Below are 20,680 nucleotides of genomic sequence, written 5' to 3'. Positions count from 1 at the left end.
ACTGCTACATACCAAAACATCTGATTGTATACAGAGATGGAATCACTTTCTTAAGCTGAAAGCAAGCTTTGAAAATGGAAACTGTTTTCTTGCAAGTGAGGAAAGCCTTGAAGTTAGGGGGAAAATATGAAACATGAGAAACATGAAAACTGACCTACAGCGAATAATGACAAATTTTATTAGGTCGACCCCACATAAAACTTCAATTTATTTGTTTTAAAAATTTTAACGGGACATTTCACCAATCATTTTCTACTTCGAAAGAACTCAGTTCTAGAGCAGTAATGACACACTCCTATTACAGATCTATCCTACTATTTATAGTTGCATGGAAAGGCTCTGTGAAGTTTTATTTCCACATCTTGGAAGCACTGTGAAATATTCACTTTCCCTTGAAATCCCAATTAGATATTTTTAGAAAAACCAAGAGAAAGCATGAGTTGACTTGAAATTTTCCACGTTTATTAATTTGGTCTTGAAAAAAAGCTTTTTCCCCCCTCCTCTTTTTTTCAAAAAAGGTTTCCACAGAAATTATTCAAGGTCAAGGACATCAGAGCACACATGCATATACACTGAAAATAGCTTGCACGTTCCCTAATTAATACATTGCATTCCAAATCTAACAAGGAAACTGGAATGCATTCAGATGTTTCTCTTTCAGGAAGAAATACTTGAAAATGAGTTTGTTTCTGTTCCGGAACTCAGAAATATTGGTAGTTATTTCTTAAAGCAAACTGAAACTGGAATCACTGAAGATATTTTCTCAAGACTCTAGTGGTCTTGGATCCAATTCAAAAAGAGTCCAGAAAAAAAAAAAAGTCAGACATCATTTGTTTACTCCCCTACCACAATATTGTATTAACAAATTTTGGATTGCTTGTTTTAGTCATACATTCCTAACCAAACCCCAACATCAGGCTGGCTGCTGCAGAAACCATGCTTGTTTCTTTGGCATGCCAGGAGATAAACTCTGCCTGTTTGAGGAGGAGTTTAACGCAACCTTCTCCCTGCGGAAAAAGGTCACCACGCATACCAGGATGCCAACAAGTTAATGCAGAACACAATGTCTGTGTCTCCACAAATGACAGCCTTAGTTTTGTCACATCATTTAATATTACTTGCAATTACTTTTTTTTTTGTTTTACTAAAACTGCATGTCCTACAAGATTCATCAACAAATAGATATATATTGTAAGCATCATCGAAGATCGTCATGTTGGCTACAGGGCGCCTTTCCAGCTTTGCTAATAAGATACCTGATGTGTTGTTGTTTGTTGTTTTTTTTTTATCAACCAAAAGGTGTTTTGCATTATACTGCTGGTACTGAAACAATTAAACCCTCAAAGAAGAGAAATTACACTTGTTTTACGTGCTCTACAGTTCCATGTTCTTTTGGGCAAAGGTGGCCATGAAGGACAAAAATGATTAACGGGAATCATCATCTACTAGAAGGACCTGAAATTTGCTGATTACAATACATGTATACCCCATTCAGACAGAATTGCAGAGAGCAGTTACCAGGAGTGTCTTGTAAAGCTTCTCTTCCTGGTTAAAAATGGCTTCTCCTGGTTTCGAATGCAATCACCACCTTGCAGCTCATTCTTGTTTAAAAGAAAAAAAGGAGAAAAAGGGGGGGGGGGAATAATTAGCTGGAATAATAGATGATAAACACACCTGTGAGTCAGAAGATAAATATTTCTCATCAAAAGAAAATTAGGAAAAAAGTCCCAAGTCTTAACTTCATTTAGGAATCAACTAAAGAAACATCAATGTATTTCCTCGCATTATTCTGCGCTTCAGAAATTCTACTTTATTTTTCTTAAACAAAGCGTTTTGGCTGCACCTCTGATGACATCTCACCAAGGGGCTTCAGACAAGTGAACCCGCAGTTCCACGCTGATGACACTTCAGCTGAACCCTTCTACCCCAGACAAGGTAGCTTTCCGCCTCCCAACGTTAACATTAATTCCAGAGCTGCGGTAAGCACCAGTCAATTAATTCCTTACTTTGTTTCCCTTCGCTTAGAGTTTCTTCCCTCCAACTCACCCTCTTGCCATTCATACCTAAGAGGCATGACTACGGTGATTACAGAGCCTTACGCTACTGCGGAGAGGACTCTAACACCTTAAAGGGAGACCCGTATGAGCAAGCAAGGTCCGTGCAGCACGGGCAAGCCAACCTCAAATTAGAGGCAGATGAGGATGTGCCAGGAGTACTTACACAGCATACCAAAAAAACACATCAGGTCCTTCTAATGCAGACGCAGCTCAGCGGCGGAGACGAGCTTTGGGCCACTACAGTGAGAGCAGCCCAGAGCAGAAAGTCCTCGAGCAGAGGCACGGGGGCTTCTCCTCTTCTCCCCAAGCAGGGCATGGGGCTCTCGCCAGGCCAGCTGCACCACTGAGGGATCACACCTCTCGCTAACCCTGACAGCACCGCCGTGACGGCGGCACGGCACTGGATACTAATTTGGGACTAACCTCGGAAACCAAATATACACTCCACCAGCTAAAACTGTCTACTCACTCCTGGCATCTTCACGAATTTGGCCAAATGAAGCACAGCCGATTTCTAATTTTTCTTCCAGATTGTTGTATTTACCCAGTGCTTTCATGTTTAGACTGCAACTTTTACTAAAAATACTCAGCTTGAAATACATGAAAACACATATAGTAGAAAAGCTCCATTTTATACTGCTGAAATGGTTTGTTCTAAGAACATGCCTTCTATTTTTTTCAAACAAGCTAAAAAAATCTTTACATCCAGTTGAAACATATCAAAAAAGCTACAAGAACACCGATAAGTTAGACGCAAGTAGAATATTGAAGCCCACTACTCTAGATAAAAATCCTTCAAAATGAAGTAATGTTAATTACGATGCTAGGAGAAGACCATTGTATTTTAAATGGCTCGTGGACCACCTTACCACCTGAGTAATAAGAACACGGGTTGTGCATATCACTAACGTGTCAACTTCCTTCTATTCTCTGCATTACGTGTGAGACGAATTGGGGGCACGAAGCAGACGCACGTGAAGACTTCCAGCAGCACGTAGACATCAGGATTTTGAAGTTCTTTTCCTTGAAATGAGTTGCTGTGAAAAGATTGTCTGAACGTTTATGCAGGGCTAGACTAAAATGTAAAATACAGAAGCAAATGGATCCATTCAACTACCACCTAAGTGAAATTTATGCGTCCCCCTCACAAATCAGATCAGCATCCCCTGTATATGGCAATAGTCAGTGCTACAAGTGAGCCTGTTACAGCTGATATGTAATAAAATGTACTTTGTCCAATAGCTGCACTTTTCCATAGTACTACAGTAAACATTTACAGAGTTTCCATTACTCACACTGCAAAGAACATAGGTTCACATTTATATGGCTGCTAAACACGCGCTTACACAAACTCAGCGCTAAGCCTGCCTCAATGCCACACATTCAGCTGCGTTGCACGGCGCCGATCCCGCTCCCCACCCAACCGAACTCGCCCCGGTTCAGTTTGCTTTCGGTCGCACCTCCCTGCTCCCGAGGGGACCCGTGCCAGCGGTGCCCTCCAGCAGCCCAGCCACCAGAGCCATGGGAAGAGCCGAGGCGCTCGCTGTCGATGGCTCCCACCACTGGCTTTGTCACGGCTTTCCAAAGGAGGCTCGCATGAGGGTGGAAAAGAAGAGAAATAAAATATGTATTTTCAGCATTTGTTTGGAATGCGTGTAAGGGCTCCAGAAGCAGCAGTCAACACTTCAGTTGTATTTATGCATATTTTCTTTCTTCATGTTGACCCTTGCCAACATTACTCAACGCCCCTCCCCTTTAGAAGCTATACAAAAAGTTACTTTTTCCCTTTCACAACTACTGACTGAGGCCTATTCCACCGCTGAAAGCGAGCGAGGCAAAGCCCACGCTGGGTGTCTGTCTCCTAGGGAAGATTGCATCTTTTATTTATCGCCCCTTGGCTTTATTTTCACAGTGAATTCCTGGCTTAAATGTAATCAGCCAAGAAACCCTCCCTATGTGCACTCCTGTCATTCCTCATCGCTTGCAAACAGAATCAAGTGCAAGCAAATGGGGAAGGAGAAAAAAAAAACCTCAGTGCTGCCAACCAAAGTAAAAAAGCCCTACTTCTGGTTTTGCCAGTCCTGAGGAACCACAGATGTGCCTCAGACCTTTGGAAAGGGAGAGAAAGCCAAAAGATGAAACTTATAAGAAAGTTAATTAGATTTAGAGAGAGGGGAAAAAAAAAACAAAAAACAAGTGATTGTCTTGGAGCCGAACTCCCTCTAGGCTGGAGGGAAGGGCAGCGAGCCTAGGAACGGGAACGGAGAGCTTCCCTTCGGGAAATAAATGGCCATGCAGAGCAGGGGACAGAGCCCGGCACGAACAAAAGGCACAGAGGACGCGCCGTGGGTGAAACCATATTTAAAAAAAAATGATAATAATCATCATAAAAAAAATTTATAAAGAGAAAACACACACAATAATTCACCGGGCTCTTTTGTCTGGCTTCCCCTCGGGGGCGGGGTGTGTGTGTGTGTGTGTGTGTGGTTGGGGGGGGGGGGGGGGGTTAGGGGGGGAAGGAAGAGACGCAAATAAACATGAAAATGGGAACAAAGTGCCCGGTCGCCGCCTCCTCCGCGGGGCACCGCCAGCCACAAAGCGCAGCCCCCGTGGAAGTTGGGTCTCCCACTCGTGTTTGGATTTATTATTTTTTTGGGGGGGGAGGCGGGGACGCCTCTCCTCGCCCCCCACCCCCCGGAATGGGGGCGTCCCCCCCCCCACACACACAGGAATAGGGCACCCACCTCCGTGCCCCTTTAAAGGCAGGCGGCAGGAGGAGGAAGAGGAGGGAGCATTGTTCCAGCAGGAGGAAGCGCAGCCCCCCCCCCCCCCCCCAGCATTGTCACCGCTGTTGTCACGGAGCTCCTCACCCCCACCCTACCCCAAATAAAATAAAATAAATAAATGAAATAAAAATAACACACGCTGCGGATTTCACCCCCCCTCCATACACACACACACACACACACCCCGTCCCTCCGGCTCGCCGCTGCCCTAGAAATGCCTTTGTTCGCGGCTTCCCCCCCACACACACCCTCCTCCTCCTCCTCCTCCTCTTCCTCCCCCGCACCGCAGACCAAGGGGAGGGGGGGGGGGGGTCTCGCACCCGTTTTCTTTTTTTTTATTATTATTATTATTTCGGAGCACGCCGCATTCCTCCCCCCACCATAACCTCGACCCCCCCCCCCCCCCATCCTCCCCTCCCCTCCTTTTCCCAAACCCGCCCCCGTGTGTGCCGCCTTCTGCTGATTCATTTCCACCGGCGGCGGCGGCGGCTCCGTGCGAGTGCGTGTGTAAGAAGCGTGTGTGTGAGCGTGCAAGGAGGGGGGGGGGGACACCCCCTCCCCGTTGCACACCCGGTTTGGGGGGGTGGAGGACACACACACACACACACACACACACCCGGCGGTGACCCGGATTAGCGGGGGGTGGGCGCTGCGCGGGGGGCAGAGCCCGGCGGGATTACCGGCTGTTAAAGGGACAGCGCCGGGGGGAGCAGCGGCAGGAGGAGGAGGAGGAGGAGGAGGAGGAGGAGGAGGGGGGGAGGAAGGCGGCGGGGACACCCGTCCGCGCGGTGACTCACCGACTTGCAGGACGTTGTCCACGCAGCCGCCGTCCAGCAGCGCGATGCCCCTGCGGAAGGGCAGGCGGCTCTCGTCGGCGGCGGCCTCGGCGGCCCCCCCGGGCGCGGTGCCGGCCCCCCCGGCGGCGGAGACAGCGGAGGAGGAGACGGAGACGGCGGCGGCGGCGGCGGCGGGGTCGTCGGCGCCGGTGTTGAAGGAGGAGTACATGCAGATCTCCCGCTCGCTGCGGGGGAACGACCAGTAGACGATCCTGCGCTGCACCGGCTCCGGGATGCGCTCGAAGCGCTCCTCCACCCGCTGGAACGGCCACTTCTCCGCCACCCTGCGCGCCGCGATGTCCAGCAGCGACTCGGGGCTCTGCGTCTTGCCCAGCGGCAGCAGCCCCAGCGCGGCGGCGGCGGACGAGGAGGACGAGAAGGCGGCGGCGGCTGCCGACGAAGGCCCGGCGCACAGCGCCCCGCCGCCGGGCCCCCCGCCGCCGCCCGCCCGCTGCCCCGGCCGGCAGCCCGGCCCGTAGCCGGGTCTGCAGCACAGGCGCTTGGCGGGGGGAGGGAGCTGTCCGCGCTCCGCCATGATCGCGCCGCTTCTAAGCGGGCGGCGGAAGTGGCGGTAGCCTATAACCGGCACCGGGCGGACGGCCGCCGCCGCCGCAGGACACGCCCCCTCCTGCCCTTATATGGTGCGCGGGGGGCGTGGCCAGCGCCTCGCCCACGGGAGGGAGGGGAGGGAGGGGGGAGAGGCGGGCGCGCGCCCCCCCCACACACACACATACGCGGGGACGCGGCCCCCGCTGACGTCACGCGCGCGGTGTGGGAAAAAGGGGGCGTGACCCCGCCTCTGCCCCCCCCTCCCTCAACCCGGTCACCTCTGCGGGGGTGGTGCGCGCAGTAGGAGCAATACGGTAAGGGAGCGGGAGGCGCACTCGCGGCGTTACGGTAGCGGCGGCGGGGCCGCGCCCCGGCCGTAAGATGGCGGCGCCGGGCGGCCCGCGAGCAGCCCCCGGCCGCCGGGCGGGCACCGCGGCTGCCCCCCGAGCCTCGGCGCGGCGCCTGGGAGCGGCGGCGGACCCGCATCGCTAGGTACCGACCCCCCCGCACTCCCCCGTGTTGTTTGTTGTGGTTTAATTTGCCCTCACGCTGCTCCCCGGTGTGGCTCCCGCCGAGCCCCACACCGAATTTTGGAGGTGCCCGGCCCCGAGTGCGTTATGAGCGTTATAGCGCTGCTGGCTCGGCACGGGGGCGTTATAAGCGTTATAGTGCTGCTGGCGTGGTCCCGGGCCAGGGGAAGGAAACAGGCACCGCGCTGCGAGCTGCAGCCGTGCGGTGCGGTGTTACCAGAGCACAAACACACTCACTTCTGGTCCCATCCCTTACTCGCTATTCACAATTTCTCGCGCCTTGAAGCAGTTTTCCTCCCCCTTGCTCTAGGACTGTTCCTGTTTCAGGCAGGTGCCGCTGGGAATGCCCCTTGGCCGTGAAGCCGGCGAATATCGGTAGCTGCACGGGGTGCTGCTGGGGCTTTTTTTGCTTCCTGTGCTAGGAAGTACGCGAGTGGCATCTTGTGCTGTTGAAATTGTGCCGTGAGCAGCAGCCGCGCTCCTCCTCGGGCTCCCTCTGCGCTGCCGTAGCCCTTGCCAATTCTCTGAAGTTCCTTTGTCCTGCCAGCGCTGCCGCTTGAGCCCCTCCAGCTTTCTGAAAGCAACCAGGAGGGTGTGTTAGTTCCAGGGAAAACGAAAAATTAAAACGTGCTAAAGCCGGCCCTTAGCTGTATATAAATTTGTAGCTAGTTTCGGTGGATGGCCCTTCCTTTTGGAAGGACCCTGCTGAGCTGAGCATTCATCTCCTCTTTTTTTGCCTCACAGTTTTGGAAGGTCTGCATTCCGGGGTCGCACAGAAGGAAAGCTGCAGAACAAGCAGCCTTAACGTGGTTCACCCCCTGCACTTAATCCAAGTCTGCTCTGTGAGCCCCTTGGAGAAGTGCCCTTGGTGACCGCTCTGAAATTTGTTCTTAATGTTTCAGAGCCTTTGGCTGCTTGCGGTAACACACGCAAGGACAGAGCATTCTACCAGTCACCCTGATTTGAAAGAAAGATCGCATGCAGCTGCACAGTTGTCTCTGTATGAAGCAAACAATGGTCTGTATGTGGAAAATGGATTGCAGACAACCTAGTGCTGGCCAATGCAAGGCACCCGCCCTGGCGGTTAAAACTTATCTGTAAAGAGGAGAACAAGAAGAGCCGTTCAGAGAAAGACTTGTGCATTTTAGATTCACACACTGCATAGAATATTTCTAAACATGAGGAGCATAGGTGGTCAGAGAGGAAAAGGAAGAAACTGAGGAAAGGATGCTAGATGGTTCTTAGAACTAGAGCTTTACAAAAAGACACAAGCAAAAGTGATAAGCGTTAATTAAAACATATCAAGAGGTGATGGCATTAAAATAATCAAGCACAAGAAAGACTGGTGCACTGAAATCACTGAATTTACAGTGCTAAAATAAGGTGTTTGTTTTTTTTTTTTTTAACCTGTTTCGTGAAGGACTTTGAGATAACAAAGCAGTTCTTATAAAAAAAAAAAAAAGCTATTGGTTTTATGGATTCCAAATGTATTTTAACATATATCATTGGAAAGCTTGAAAAACAGCGCTGTAGGTAAAGGTAGTGAATATCGCTATACATTGCACTGCAGTGACTCTGGAAATTCAAACACAGGAGAAAAAGACAGTAGTGGTGAGTGTTGATGAAGACTGGACAATGAAGAAAGCAGCGCACAATCAGTTCTTTGGTTTATAACGTTCTCTTAAATAGTTTCATTGGTTATGTTCAGAAACTAATTTCAGGAGTCAAAAATAGAAAGCTTGCCTTTTACTAGCCTTTTAAATAAAATCTAATACTCACGGATAAATATTGCCAGCTCTTTTAAGACTTCAGAGTCTCTCTATTAAAGTGTAAATAAACCAGCAGCACTGAAAGAGCACTTTCAAAGGCCAGCTTTTTATTCCAATTAAATTCCGTGATGATTCTAAAACTGGAGTCAGATGCTAGCATCCAAAAGCATTTAGGAAAATGTACTTAAGATACTAAGCATGCTTTAGCGCTATTCTAAAATAACGTAAAGAGATAAACATCTTAATTTGAACTAAATCCTCTTGACATTCATTTCTGCGTCCTCTGCCTTTTTGTGGCTTGATACTTGACGTATGAAGTCATTCTGAGATGGGCTAAAGGGGTGGGCATTGTGTGTGCCAGAGTCCCAGAGCTCTGTGAATTAATGCTGCTCTGTATTTCCTCAAGGAATGAGCCCATTCAGTTTACATTTATTGAGAATAGACCCTGGGAAGGAATTATTTCTTCCTTATAAGGAGCTTTGTGTTGGAATATCTGTTGGGACAGTTTAGCTCACTACTGAGTTACTGGGGATAAAAGCATCACTGTTACGAGTAAAATGATAATGTGCAAGTGACTTCTTAAAATTAAACGCATGTAACTGATTTACAAGGCTCAGAATTTCAGAGGCTCCAAACAGCAAAATAAGGCTGTCTCAGCTTTCTTCGGAGTTTTAACTTTCTTCCATTTGCAAAAAGTCAAAAGCAGAAGATGCTGTCTCTGAGAGGAAAATAGATTTAACATCACCCTGGGTTTGTTGTGAACTTCTGAGTTTCAGAACTTGTGAACAGCCAAACTGAAAACATTGTTATTCCTCTCATAAGCTTTTGTAAGCTATACTTTCAAAGGATTGTGTTTTTCTAATATAAAAATAAAAGCAAATCAATTTGATAAAAACTTTTGCGTCTGTAAAATAATTGTCTTCTAGGTACTTTTAGCTGCAAGTACATAGACTTAATCAGGGTAAGGTATCTGCATAATGCTTAAAAATTCATAATAGTTTAAAAAAAAATGATTCCTCAGAGCTCTAGAAGCTTTAACCTCTCCTGGTCAGACATCCTCCACCACAGATGGGAGAGGCCAGTTCAGAAGTTAATGAGTTGCAAAATGCCACCGGCAGGGCTGCCAGCACATGTCAGAGCACCTCTGCCCGCACGGTGCACCACCAGCGAGGGGTTGTCGGCAAAGCCATGCTGCTGCTGGCCTAGGTGAAGACATCGTGGCACTGCCTTCCGGTGGGTATTATGCATCCTGCACTAATAGACCTCCTTTTGGCCTTCTTCAGTTTTCTCCCTTTAAACTGCATTTTATTTGAGACTTCCTTGAATTAGACCAAACAGCTCCTTCGCCATGGCAGGCAGTGTCGGATTCTCGGATAGAAGCTCTGCATGAATTTTTTAGTCCACCAGCATCAGGAGCAAAAGGCTTTGCTTTCCCAGATGCTCACCCCTGCCAAATGGAAACTACATACGCTAAAAATTCTCTTAGGAGCGTTTTCCGAGATGCTAAATTCTGGTAGAATGGCTCTAAAGCAAAAAAATAAAAATAAAATCTCTGCTTCCCATCTCAAGGAGTCTGAGTCCAGATTCATTTGTGATAGTGAGAGAGCTGTACCCACAAGTAAACAGCTTACATATGCCAGAAACTGAAAACGCATGCTTCCTGCAGGAGCTGGAACTCCTGCCTGTGGTGCGTGTCCCCAGGGCCCTGGCTGTGTTGCCACCTCCCTGCCTCCCCCAGCACAGCCAAGACAGCAGTGCAGGGAGAGGAGATGGCTGGCTACCTGGCCAACCGTTGTTTCTGGTATTTGCCAGTCTTTTGTGAGCTACCGTGCCTTTATAAACTATAACGGAGGACTTGCAGAAAGCATGGAGGCAGGGGGAGTCAGAGATAGCTAAGCAACACTTAAATGGTTCCTGTTTAAACAACTGGCATTCTTTTAAAAAGCTTGGCTACAATATCTGCTTCCTTTAACTTTGCCACCAGTGATTGCCTTTAGCAAACTGGGGAAACCAAACTGGACTTTTTTCTTAACGGTCCATTTAAGCTTTGATTACTGGTTGTTAAGCTCTCAATCCGCTAACATTCAAAAAAATATTACAAATGTGTCTCTCCCTCTGCTAGGACTGAAACTTCCAGTGAGGATTTACGGACTCTTCTTGGTTTGTATCAGAGACAGGCTTTCAAGGGATCAGTCTAAACACGAGGGCTCCTGTATAACTTAGACACCCTATGAAATCAGAGACTGAGATTTTCCATCTGGCTCTGAAGTGGTGCTGTACCACCTGGTTAAGGTTCGTTTGGTCAAAGAGAGCTGTGCACTGAAGAGTAATCAGTAAAGACCCAGTGTGAGGGTAGATCATTCTGTGGAGTTGGTTTTTTGTTTGTTTGCTTTCCAATTTTGTCGCCCCATAGCAGTATGTGTAGCAGTATCCTCAAGCAAAGTGCCTTCTAAAGGTGCTTCAGCAGGTTTGGATGAACAAATTGAATTCAGCATTTGTTCCAGGGCTTTAAAAACAATCAGAAATTTTGTAGTCCAAGTGCTAATTAGACTGATGTGTGCCTGTTTTATCATGTTATTCCTGCAAAACCAGGTAACTGAGCTGTGCAATGTTTCATCCATTTGGAGCCCTCAATTTTCTGAGTTAAACACAGCTTACCGATGTGGATTTGGGATGATCTTGGTATGATATCACCTTTGCTTTATACCAACTGTGTGTGTTTTCTTTGTGTATTTGCCCGTTTCTGTGCTTTCTTCCTCCTTCGTACCTACCCTTTGGTACTGACAGGTCGTGGTACATCGTAGTTCTTTCCCGACAAACAGCCTGTAAGTGTTCCATCCAGTTGCCTTCCTGATTCTTACTCTTCCTGCCCTGTAATCTTGAAATTGTACCAGAGCTAATATCTCAGGCTAAGCCTTGTAATCAAATTCAGAAGATAGAGATAAGATATGGTTAGGGCTCTGCAGTAAAATTTTGTCAGAGAACCAAGTACTTCCTTTTACTTCAGTAGCTTCAAAGGTTTTGTTGGAATCCGTCTCTTGGACAGGGATTTAATTCTCTTTTTTTTTTCCTACCAGTCTGTCACTAATAGCATCTAACTTTTGAAGTTGCTTTGAATAGAAAGGGAGAGCATTCTTCCTTTTCCTTTTCTGTGCTCCGGGGATTAAGATGAGCTTGGAGATATGCCTCCGCTTCACTTCTCCACTTGGAATAACAGCGGCACGATGCACTCATATATTTCCAGAAAGCTAGAGCTTTGCTTCCAGCGGGATATGCCAGAAGTGGCAAGAATTTGGCAGTTTCAACTACTGAACAGGAAAGGACCCCTTGATACTTAACGTGTCTCCATGCTGCTTTGCTCCAGTAAATTAGGCAGAGCTCACAGGACAGCTGTCTTCTTGCTAGACACTGTCCTCTGCTGGGCTGTGCTTGGAGTCCTTCAGAGGCAGCAGATACCGCCCCGCGCGTGGTGTGGTTCGGAGGCTGGAGGAGACGCTGTGTCAGGCTGACTGCCGCCTTAGGCAGTTGTCACCATCAGTCATCCTGCAAACGTTGCGATCCCTGAGCAGGAGGGATAGTAATCTGCTGTGGTCTGCTCATGTACAAATACATTTTTATTTTATTTTTTGTGGTTCCAAAAAAATGGAGCCTCTGGACAGGGATAGGTCTCTGCGGAGCCTCTGAATTTAGCCAGTTGCAGTAAAGGTCTGATGCTACATAACCGCTCCCCAAACTGAGAATAAAGACGAATCTCTCCAGTACCCTATGTCAGAACTGCTTCCCAGTTAGTAATTTTAATAAGTGCTTGTCAGGGCTTTGTTACAGCCAGCACAAAAATCAACTTCTTCTTCCATGTCTCCATGGTTCCGAGTAGTAGCAAAACCTGACGGATGCTGTCCGGTGTTTGCTTTGCTCGGGGCACAGCACAGGCACCACAGCTCTCCATGCGCTCACTTGGATAACCAGTCCTGATCTGTTTTGTAGCCTCCTCTCAGCCTTTTATCTCTGTAAATACAAAGGCTTTGATTTTTGTTTTGCTTGTGTTTTTTTTGTTTGTTTGTTTTTTTGTTCATTTGTTTGTTTAAACAAACGTTTACTGGCTGCAGTTGAATGGCTGCTTTTGCAATTCTCTAGGAAAGCTAGAGATCTTTAAAAAGAAAATAAGAAATCACTAGGCTGTGAGTTAGGAGTGGAAGAACTGAGGAAGAGAAGGGCAGAACTAATGTGAGTAAGAGCTGAAGGATGATCTGGTGTATAAACCCAGTCCATTGCCAACTCCACCCTCTAAATGGCATTTACGGCCAGGGAAATTGGATCCACCCTGGACTGATTCTAGCATCAGAAAAATCCTAAAATAGCTCTGGGCCTTACAAAAGTTGCAGTTTCCTTCCCGATAATTGATGCTGTGGTGACAACCTGCATCTGGTACTCATGAGCTGCAGTCACCACATCTGCTAAGGGCAAGAAGGCAACTTTTTCCCTTTCCTCAGTCTCTTGCCTTGTCTGCAGAGATGGTCCATGAAGTGAAAAATTGTTTGTTCAGTTTGAGCACTTACTGAAAGGGATGGTGCCCCCTAATACTAGCAACTTGGAAATGAATCTGCAACCTGTGTTGACTCAGGTTTTTAAGAAGTGTAAATGAAGAGGAGCCACTTTAAGAGTAACTGGGGATTGGTCTAAGTTGCATTATTGCCATTGAATGTGGGCTTATTTCATCCTGTTTACTAAATGGGGAGTATAACCATGGCAACATTCATGACACGCTCTGCATGGATCTGCCAACACAAGAGTGAAATTAGCATTCCGAAGACAACTGTTTGAAAGTAGCTTGGGAACTGAAAAAGCATGTTTCAGACTACAGTCTGGATGATAATACGCTTCACCGTTTGCAGAGAGAACGTTGTGCAAAATTTGCTAGTCTGGCTGAAGTGCTCTCAGCAGGAGTATTTGTGGTGTCATTTGTATAGATCTTACCTTGACGAGTGAAAACTTAATGGTGTAAATATTAATAGCCAGTGGTGATTCTGATAAGTATACCTAAAAATATGAATACAGCTAGAGTTTTATGCCCAGGTTTACTGCAAAGATAGCTGAAATTAGTTCACTTGGGGAAAAATACAGAATGACAATTCCTAGACAAGATGAAAGTTCTACTTATAAAATAAAACAAATACTATTTCTACATATAAAGAGAAAAAAAAAAAGAAAAGCCTGGGTGAATGGAAATGTGGAGGGGAATGTAAAAGGAACTTTCTAGATTGTAGTCAGTCCTCTGTTGTCCCCAGTATAAACTGTTGATAAACATCGTCTGGTAACTGATTTTTGTTGCTGTCGCATGTTGTGTGAAGTTTTTGCAGAAGTCTGTTACATGGAGAATCGTGGTCTGACAGTGAGGATGGACTCAATAATACATCGCTTCTTCATGTCTCTTTACAGGTCACTTCTTTCTGAAAGGAGCAGAGTCAAACATAGCTGCGCATTTCTGGATGACAGTGCTACAACCTGTTGCAAGTAACCCTGAACAAAAATACTTCCCTGGTTACTTTTGCCTGCACTTTTTTTATCTGTGGCTAGCTTCACCATTTTTGTTTAAGTCAGTTCCCTCTTCTGTGTGCATCTGTCACATAGCAGGAAAGACATGTTTCTGTAAATAAGCTTCACAAGTCGTTTAGGAGATGTGTAGGAAAATACAGAACTGCTTTTAACTGACTTTTGAAAATTGGCTAGATTTTAAGCTGACTCTGCCCTTTCAACAGATGCTCAGAACAGTGACTGCTCTTTATTGCCTCAGCACACCATCTTGGGATAACACATCAGCCAGTCTGATGGAATATTTTATGTAGAGTTACTACTTCCTCTGAGTCAGTGCTGTAAAAGGCAATTACGTCTGCAAAGAACACAGCACCCTTCATGTCCCCTGCTGCCCTCATGACTGAAAGTGATACATTTAGGGTGGGTTATGTTAGTTGTAAGAATAATATGGACCTATAGAAATTATGGAAATACTGCTAGTAAAATATAAATGACTTATTAGATATTTTTCTATGTTTGGAATATATGGGAAAAACCCAAACTTTTATCACTTCAGAAGGTAAAAAAATACATCGTATTCCAGCAGTAACTCAGGAAGATGTTAGCCACCAGAGCTAGGCTTAAAATGTCACATGCTGAGATAACTTAAATCAGCATTTACATTCCAACTGGTTGAGCAGCTATCTGGATTGCTACTGTTAGTTCTCAATAAATTTGATACTAGGAAAGACAATCCAGAGGACTTGACAAAACTGAGAGTACTGGCAGTAAAAAGGGCAAAATCCAGATGATTACTGGTCATCAGTTTAGCACCTATGTCGGCCAAAAATGTGTAACTTATATCAGTCCAATCAAGAAGCTAGTAAAGGAAACTGGCAGAACTAATGTTGGGAGCTATGGGTATATGAAAAATAGATCCGACCACAGTTTTGTTAGACAACACGCTTGATAAAACATACAGTGTTTACATCACAATACTGTTTGTGTAGTTCTTAGACTTCTTCCTGACTTTTTGTCTTACTACTTCATGGCACTTTCTATATGTTATGCTAATATCACCTGTTACTTAGTAGAACATTGGTTAACTGACAGTTGAAAACAAAATAGCAAATGGGGGATTCTGACTGAGCAGATTAAGATTATTTTAGGAATTGATTTTGGCTATGTACAACTTAATGTTTGCTGTAAATGACATCAAAGATTGTACAAAATTAATAACCACAGCTCAAAAGAAGGGGATGTAATATGCCACAAAGATAAGTCAATGACGCAGCCTAGATGACTTTGTTTATAAGTTGAATGCAAGCAGACAATTGTTTTGTGGGTTGCTAATAAGTAATACATCTGCCAACAGTGAAAGCAGACTGTCATTTTCACCTGTCCATTTAGTCTACCCACCAAATACCAGAGCTTAAGAAAGAACAGAGAAGACACCCAAATTCAGGACCATTGAAGGTGAGTTGAGCAAGTTGTTTTCAAAATAAAATCTCATAGAAAACACAGCCTTTTGTTTTAGGGGACCTTCCAATTTGTTTTTTTCTGGAATTCTCTGAGTATTATGGCTGTTGTCATCTTTAAAGCCTGCAGTTATGCTGTAAGCTTAAGCTAATTCATTATGTCATCTCACAGTAATTCTGTAACATTCCCATGCTATAGATCTACTCTACTTCTGAACTTTGAGCCAGTCTTTTTAAATTCTTGTCTTGTACCATAGCTGCTTCACTACTTCTGGTACTCTTTCTGTGCCTTGCAGAGCCATTTCACATGTATGTGTTTGCTATCAATCAAACTACACTTTTATCTAATCATCAGCAAGTTTGCAGACCATGTTTTTCTCCTGTGCAGACAATCCGCATGCCGGAGGATCTTTTAGCTCTCTAACTGACCCAACTTATGCAAAGCAGCCTTAATGCTGCTAGTGCTAATGGTTCTCATGGAAAAAACATATATATATATGTGCTTTTATATATATATATATATATATATATATATATATATATATATGTGCTTTTCTTTCTGCGCACTGATTTATTTCTGTCTCTTCCAGGTCTTCTAGTGTTAGAACCTTTCAAAATTGTCCTAGATCATTTCTGAATAACTGTATTGATACAGCTGTAAAAAAAAGAAGGGAGTAAAACCGTATCTGCAGATAATTCCTGTGATCTAATAATCAATCACATTATAGCAAAGTTAATGCTGCTGTTGCCTTTTTCAACTTCAGAAAATCGTGTGTTGCTGGACCTAATGAGAACTGAAAGTTCAGGTTGGATTTTTTTCTTCTGTTAATGAGTTTTTATTTGGGGGTTTAGAGGAGAAATTAAGAGATGCAGAGGGATTTATCAAGAAAGATTACAATGAATGAACTCCTGAACATGGTGCTTTGGTCAAAAAGACTCATGTAATTCTTGGCTACACAGAGAGAAATCTCTAGAGACTACAATGACAATGGTAGTTCTGTGTTTGTCACTGAAGCAATTTTTGTTGGAATTTGCTTCATCCAGTTTAGGATCCAAGAAGACTGTTGGTAAACAGAAATCTTTGAGAGAAGAGCAAGCAAACAAAAACAACATCCTTATCTCCAAATTGCAGAGAGATGATTTGAAGTGTGGGCTGTTCAGTGGATATGGAATTGGCTGGATGGACACGCCCAGAGAGTGGTGGTCAATGGCTCTATGTCCAGATGGAGGCCAGTGGCGAGTGGTGTCCCTCAGTGGTCTGTCTAGGAACAAGTCCTGTTTAATGTCTTTATCAGTGACATAGACAGTGGGATCGAGGGCACCCTCAGCAAGTTTTCAGATGACACTAAGCTGAGTGGTGCAGTCAATACACCAGAAGGAAGGGATGACATCCAAAGGGACCTGGACAGGCTGGAGCAATGGGCCCACGTGAATCTCATGAGGTTCAACAATTCCAAGTGCAAGGTGCTGCACCTGGGCTGGGGCAATCCCAGACACAAGCACAGACTGGGAGAAGCACTCACTGAGATCAGCCCTGCAGAGAAGGACTTGGGGGTTCTGGTGGACAAAAAGCTCAACACGAGCCAGCAGTGTTTGCCTGCAGCCCAGGGGTCCAACTACGTCCTGGGCTGTGCCAACAGAGGGGTGGGCAGCAGGTGGAGGGAGGGGACTGTGCCCCTCTGCTCTGCCCTTGTGAGGCCACACCGGGAGTGCTGCATCCAGCAGCATCCAGCCATCCTGCTTGGAACCAGGTGATCCTTAAGGTCCCTTCCAACCCAAGCTATTCTATGAAGTAAAAAATCATTGATTCATATGGTACAAGATGAGTGATACAAGGAAGTTTTTTTCATTGGTTTGTTAAACCAAAAAGTGTATTGACTAATGTCCAAAAGTATCTGCAGTGAAACAGAAACTTAAGACATGGCTTTTCAATCTAGCTGACAAAGACATAACACTATCCAATTGCTGGTGCTGAAGCCGAACAAAACCTGACTAGAATCATGTGGTAAATTTTTCCCGAAGCAATGGGTATCTAACCATTGGAACAGTTCTATGAGAATTATAATGGCCTTTCCATCTCTGCTCATTTCTACCTGACGATATGTCTTTCTTAAAAGACATGTTCTAGATGAACTAGGTGGTTCAGGAGTTTGTGTGACAAAGCTGATCAGCCCCAGATGGTCACAGTAGATGTTCTGGCCTGATCTCCTGTGGGGACCAAGCTGGTTTTGGTTCTTACTTCAGCTCCGCTATGGGCTTACCACATGCTTCATATTTTTGCCTATGGATGCTGTAGTGTAATCTGTCTAAATGGTCCGGCAAGGGATGTGGACTGCATAAAAGCCTGTCCTAAAGGTGTCCACAGAGGACAGCCAGCCATGTGTGGAACTTTAATACACCCTTTTCTAATTATTGAAATTTCTAAGCAACAATCTTAGGAATTAAGAGTTCATCTGGTAGCTGTGCTTCTATAATATTCCAGACAGAAGGCGGAATACTGTTTGGATTAAAAGTGCTAGCATTAACTTTTGTATTCCTGCATGATTTTAAATGCACCAAGGATATGTCCATGTGGACACCTGATCTTTTGGCTTGTCCAGAATTTATTTTTGGGCTCTTGTAAAGTGGTATCTAGCATTAAAGGAAAAAAATGCAAAATAATAAGTAACACTAGCTTATCGTTATTTACAGCAAACCAATTCCCTCTTTGCTCATAGATGACTAAAATGATGTATTTGCCTGGCTGAAAATTTCTTTTTTGCAAGTAATAAAAAATGCAGAGATCCCTTACAATGGTTACTTCAGCCTTGTTGCAGCTTGGGGCAAAACCACATTGGCAGAAAGACAATGTCCTGTCTCTAATGGCTGCGAAGCCTCTCTGAACTTGACCCGAATTTGAACTTATACAAAAGGGACCTCTGTGCAGTGACAAAAACTTAAAAACAGAGTATAATTACGTAAGAAATTCAAAATAAGTTGGGAAGCATGTTTGAATGAGATCAGCATTCCAAGTAATCCCTAACAAGAATTGGATGTTTGTATCTCTGCTGCCACACATTTGTCTTTATGATCTTCTGAATGTTCTATTGATCTTCCTCCAAACTGAAACCTTATACCTGATAGCAGCTCTTCGTGGTAGCCTTTTGGTGCAAAGTTGGCCATAGTGTCTTTTGCAAGTCTCCCAAACTCTTTTAATACTTTGATACCAATGAAGAAAGGATGTGTTTTAAAAATATATATATTAAAAAAATAAAATAATAAAGAAAAGTCCCTGTGTTTTCCTGTCGTCTTTTGCAGAAGCTAATCAATCAAATGATTAAAGAAGTCAACGGAAAGAAGAGTGCCAGTGCTGTCATGAAGGCAGTAGCTAGCACTGGTCACCTCATCTTTGTAGCACTGACCAGGAGGGAGTTTTGCTAATTGTTCACCTTGGTATTAGTAGCTCCAGGTCTCAGCCCCTACTCAGATGAAGTGAGTAACTAAGCTCCCACAAAGTCATATTTTACTACTGAGAAGTTTCTTTATTCACTTTTAGCAGTAGTTTTCCTCTTTTATGTTCTGATCAGATTGTTTTACATGATCCGTGTGGTTTCACTGGTCACCACTCATTGAGGAGTACTTGTTACGTGTTGCACTCCCTCATCCATGTTTAAATTTGATAGCTGTTTGGTTATAGTTAAAAAGCAAACTACTTCAGAAGTCTACAGCTAAGAAAAGCATCCAATTTCCACAGACAGGTCTTATTTCATAGGCCTGAGTCTGTTGCGTGGATGGTCCAATGCTTCCATGCCCTGGAAACTCCAGTTTTGGATTCCGTGTTTTTAAGAATTGTCTTTAACGTTGGATCTTTGGAAGTCCCACCTGCCTGGCAACTCTCGCTAAGACGGGAGACTCCAAAGTACAACTGTTGTGAGATGACCCGGTTGATTTTTGCATTCTCCTAAAGGGAGTCTCGTGTCTTCATGCATGCGCTCACCACAGTATTTGCTGGTCTACATGCAACTACCCTTGACCATCATTTCACCCTTTCTCACAGGCATCTGAAGAAACAACTTTTGATCTGTGTCTGTGGGGAACGGAGGCAAAATCTTTCCCATCTTCCTCTCCCCAGTTTGGCTTTCTGTCTTTTCACTGAAGGAAGTTTCTCTTCAGAAGCAGCCCAAGTCTTTTAAAGACTTCTGATGAGGTTTTCCTGGGAGACAGACCAGGCTTATGTCAAAGTGCTGTGGTAACAGTCAATTGTTACTAGCAGCAATCTAATTGCTCCACCAGGCTGAAAGCATTCCTGGTTGAGGTACTCTTGAAGGCTGTTTCAACTCCATAGATACCATGTTGTTTCTGCTACAAAATGGAGCATGTAACCTGCACTTTAAATTACAATGAAATCCTATCTACAAACTGGCAGCCATTCCCCTGACTCTCACACCTTGCTTTTAACATATAGGTTGACTGACACAATCAGATCAAATGATTTTCCAGACTTCTTGCTGCATCCACTGGGCATCATTTCTCATTTAAGATTCCTGCAGTGAGGCTGTATCTCCAGTGATAGTTCAGATTCTCATCTGGTGTAAATTATCATAGTTCTAGTCAACTTCAATGGATTTGATAATTTATACCATCTGAGGTTCTGCATCTGAAAACCATGTAATAAAAAGCAGATGCTGTTTTAACTAATCTGAAAAATAAGTGCCTAGTATTTGCCCGAGTCTAGCTATTTTAATACCTGCTACTTACTGCCAGCAGTCAACTGCATACTAGAGACTTCAAGTCCTTTGTCCTGTGTCTGACTAACTGGGATAGTGTTCTGTATTTTATCAAAAATGACGGTTGAACAGAGACTGCAAAAGCCCTTGACAGCAACTTTGCTGAGAGACCTAAAAGCCAACACTCCTTTTGCAAAGCCCGTGAGTCTGTCTCTGCTAGAAGCTAGCCATATCTTTATACTGACCATGATCATTACTATACATGATATTTTAAAGCAGCTGCTTAGCTTTGTCACTTTAATATGTTTTCGTTTTGATTTCTATATTCTTCTTCAAGCCACGTGAACGTTGGTTGATGGTTGGTATCTATCTGACCTTGTAAGTAATAGGAGATTGCATGGATTGCACATCAACTATCTATGTCAAGAATATGGTTAAGAATTTGTGAAATGTTTCGC

General features: G+C 44.9%; 1 protein-coding gene and 1 long non-coding RNA gene across 4 annotated transcripts in view; one reads left to right on the top strand and one right to left on the bottom strand.

Moving 5' to 3' along the window:
* The window catches only part of ZSWIM6 (zinc finger SWIM-type containing 6), a 116,079-nt gene extending 109,815 nt beyond the window's left edge, over positions 1-6,264 (bottom strand). The window contains exon 1 of one of the 3 annotated variants that reach the window (XM_068665915.1): positions 5,641-6,264. In XM_068665915.1, the coding sequence (XP_068522016.1) occupies positions 5,641-6,214 (574 nt within the window). In that variant the 5' untranslated portion in view covers positions 6,215-6,264. Of the gene's footprint in view, positions 1-1,518; positions 1,580-5,640 lie in introns of those variants that run through there. The other 2 variants (XM_068665914.1, XM_068665916.1) reach the window with 2 other exon arrangements.
* A 284-nt stretch (positions 6,265-6,548) lies between these two features.
* LOC137847643 (uncharacterized) lies at positions 6,549-18,786 on the top strand. The gene is made up of 4 exons (XR_011091015.1): positions 6,549-6,720; positions 13,964-14,038; positions 15,414-15,514; positions 16,561-18,786. It is a non-coding gene; the product is annotated as an uncharacterized lncRNA (long non-coding RNA).
* The last annotated feature ends 1,894 nt before the right edge of the window (positions 18,787-20,680 follow it).

Source organism: Anas acuta, chromosome Z, assembly GCF_963932015.1.
Source record: "Anas acuta chromosome Z, bAnaAcu1.1, whole genome shotgun sequence".
NCBI classification, from domain to species: domain Eukaryota; kingdom Metazoa; phylum Chordata; class Aves; order Anseriformes; family Anatidae; genus Anas; species Anas acuta.
The sequence above is the reverse complement of the archived record's forward strand: the minus strand, read 5'-3'. Positions and strand labels throughout refer to the sequence as shown.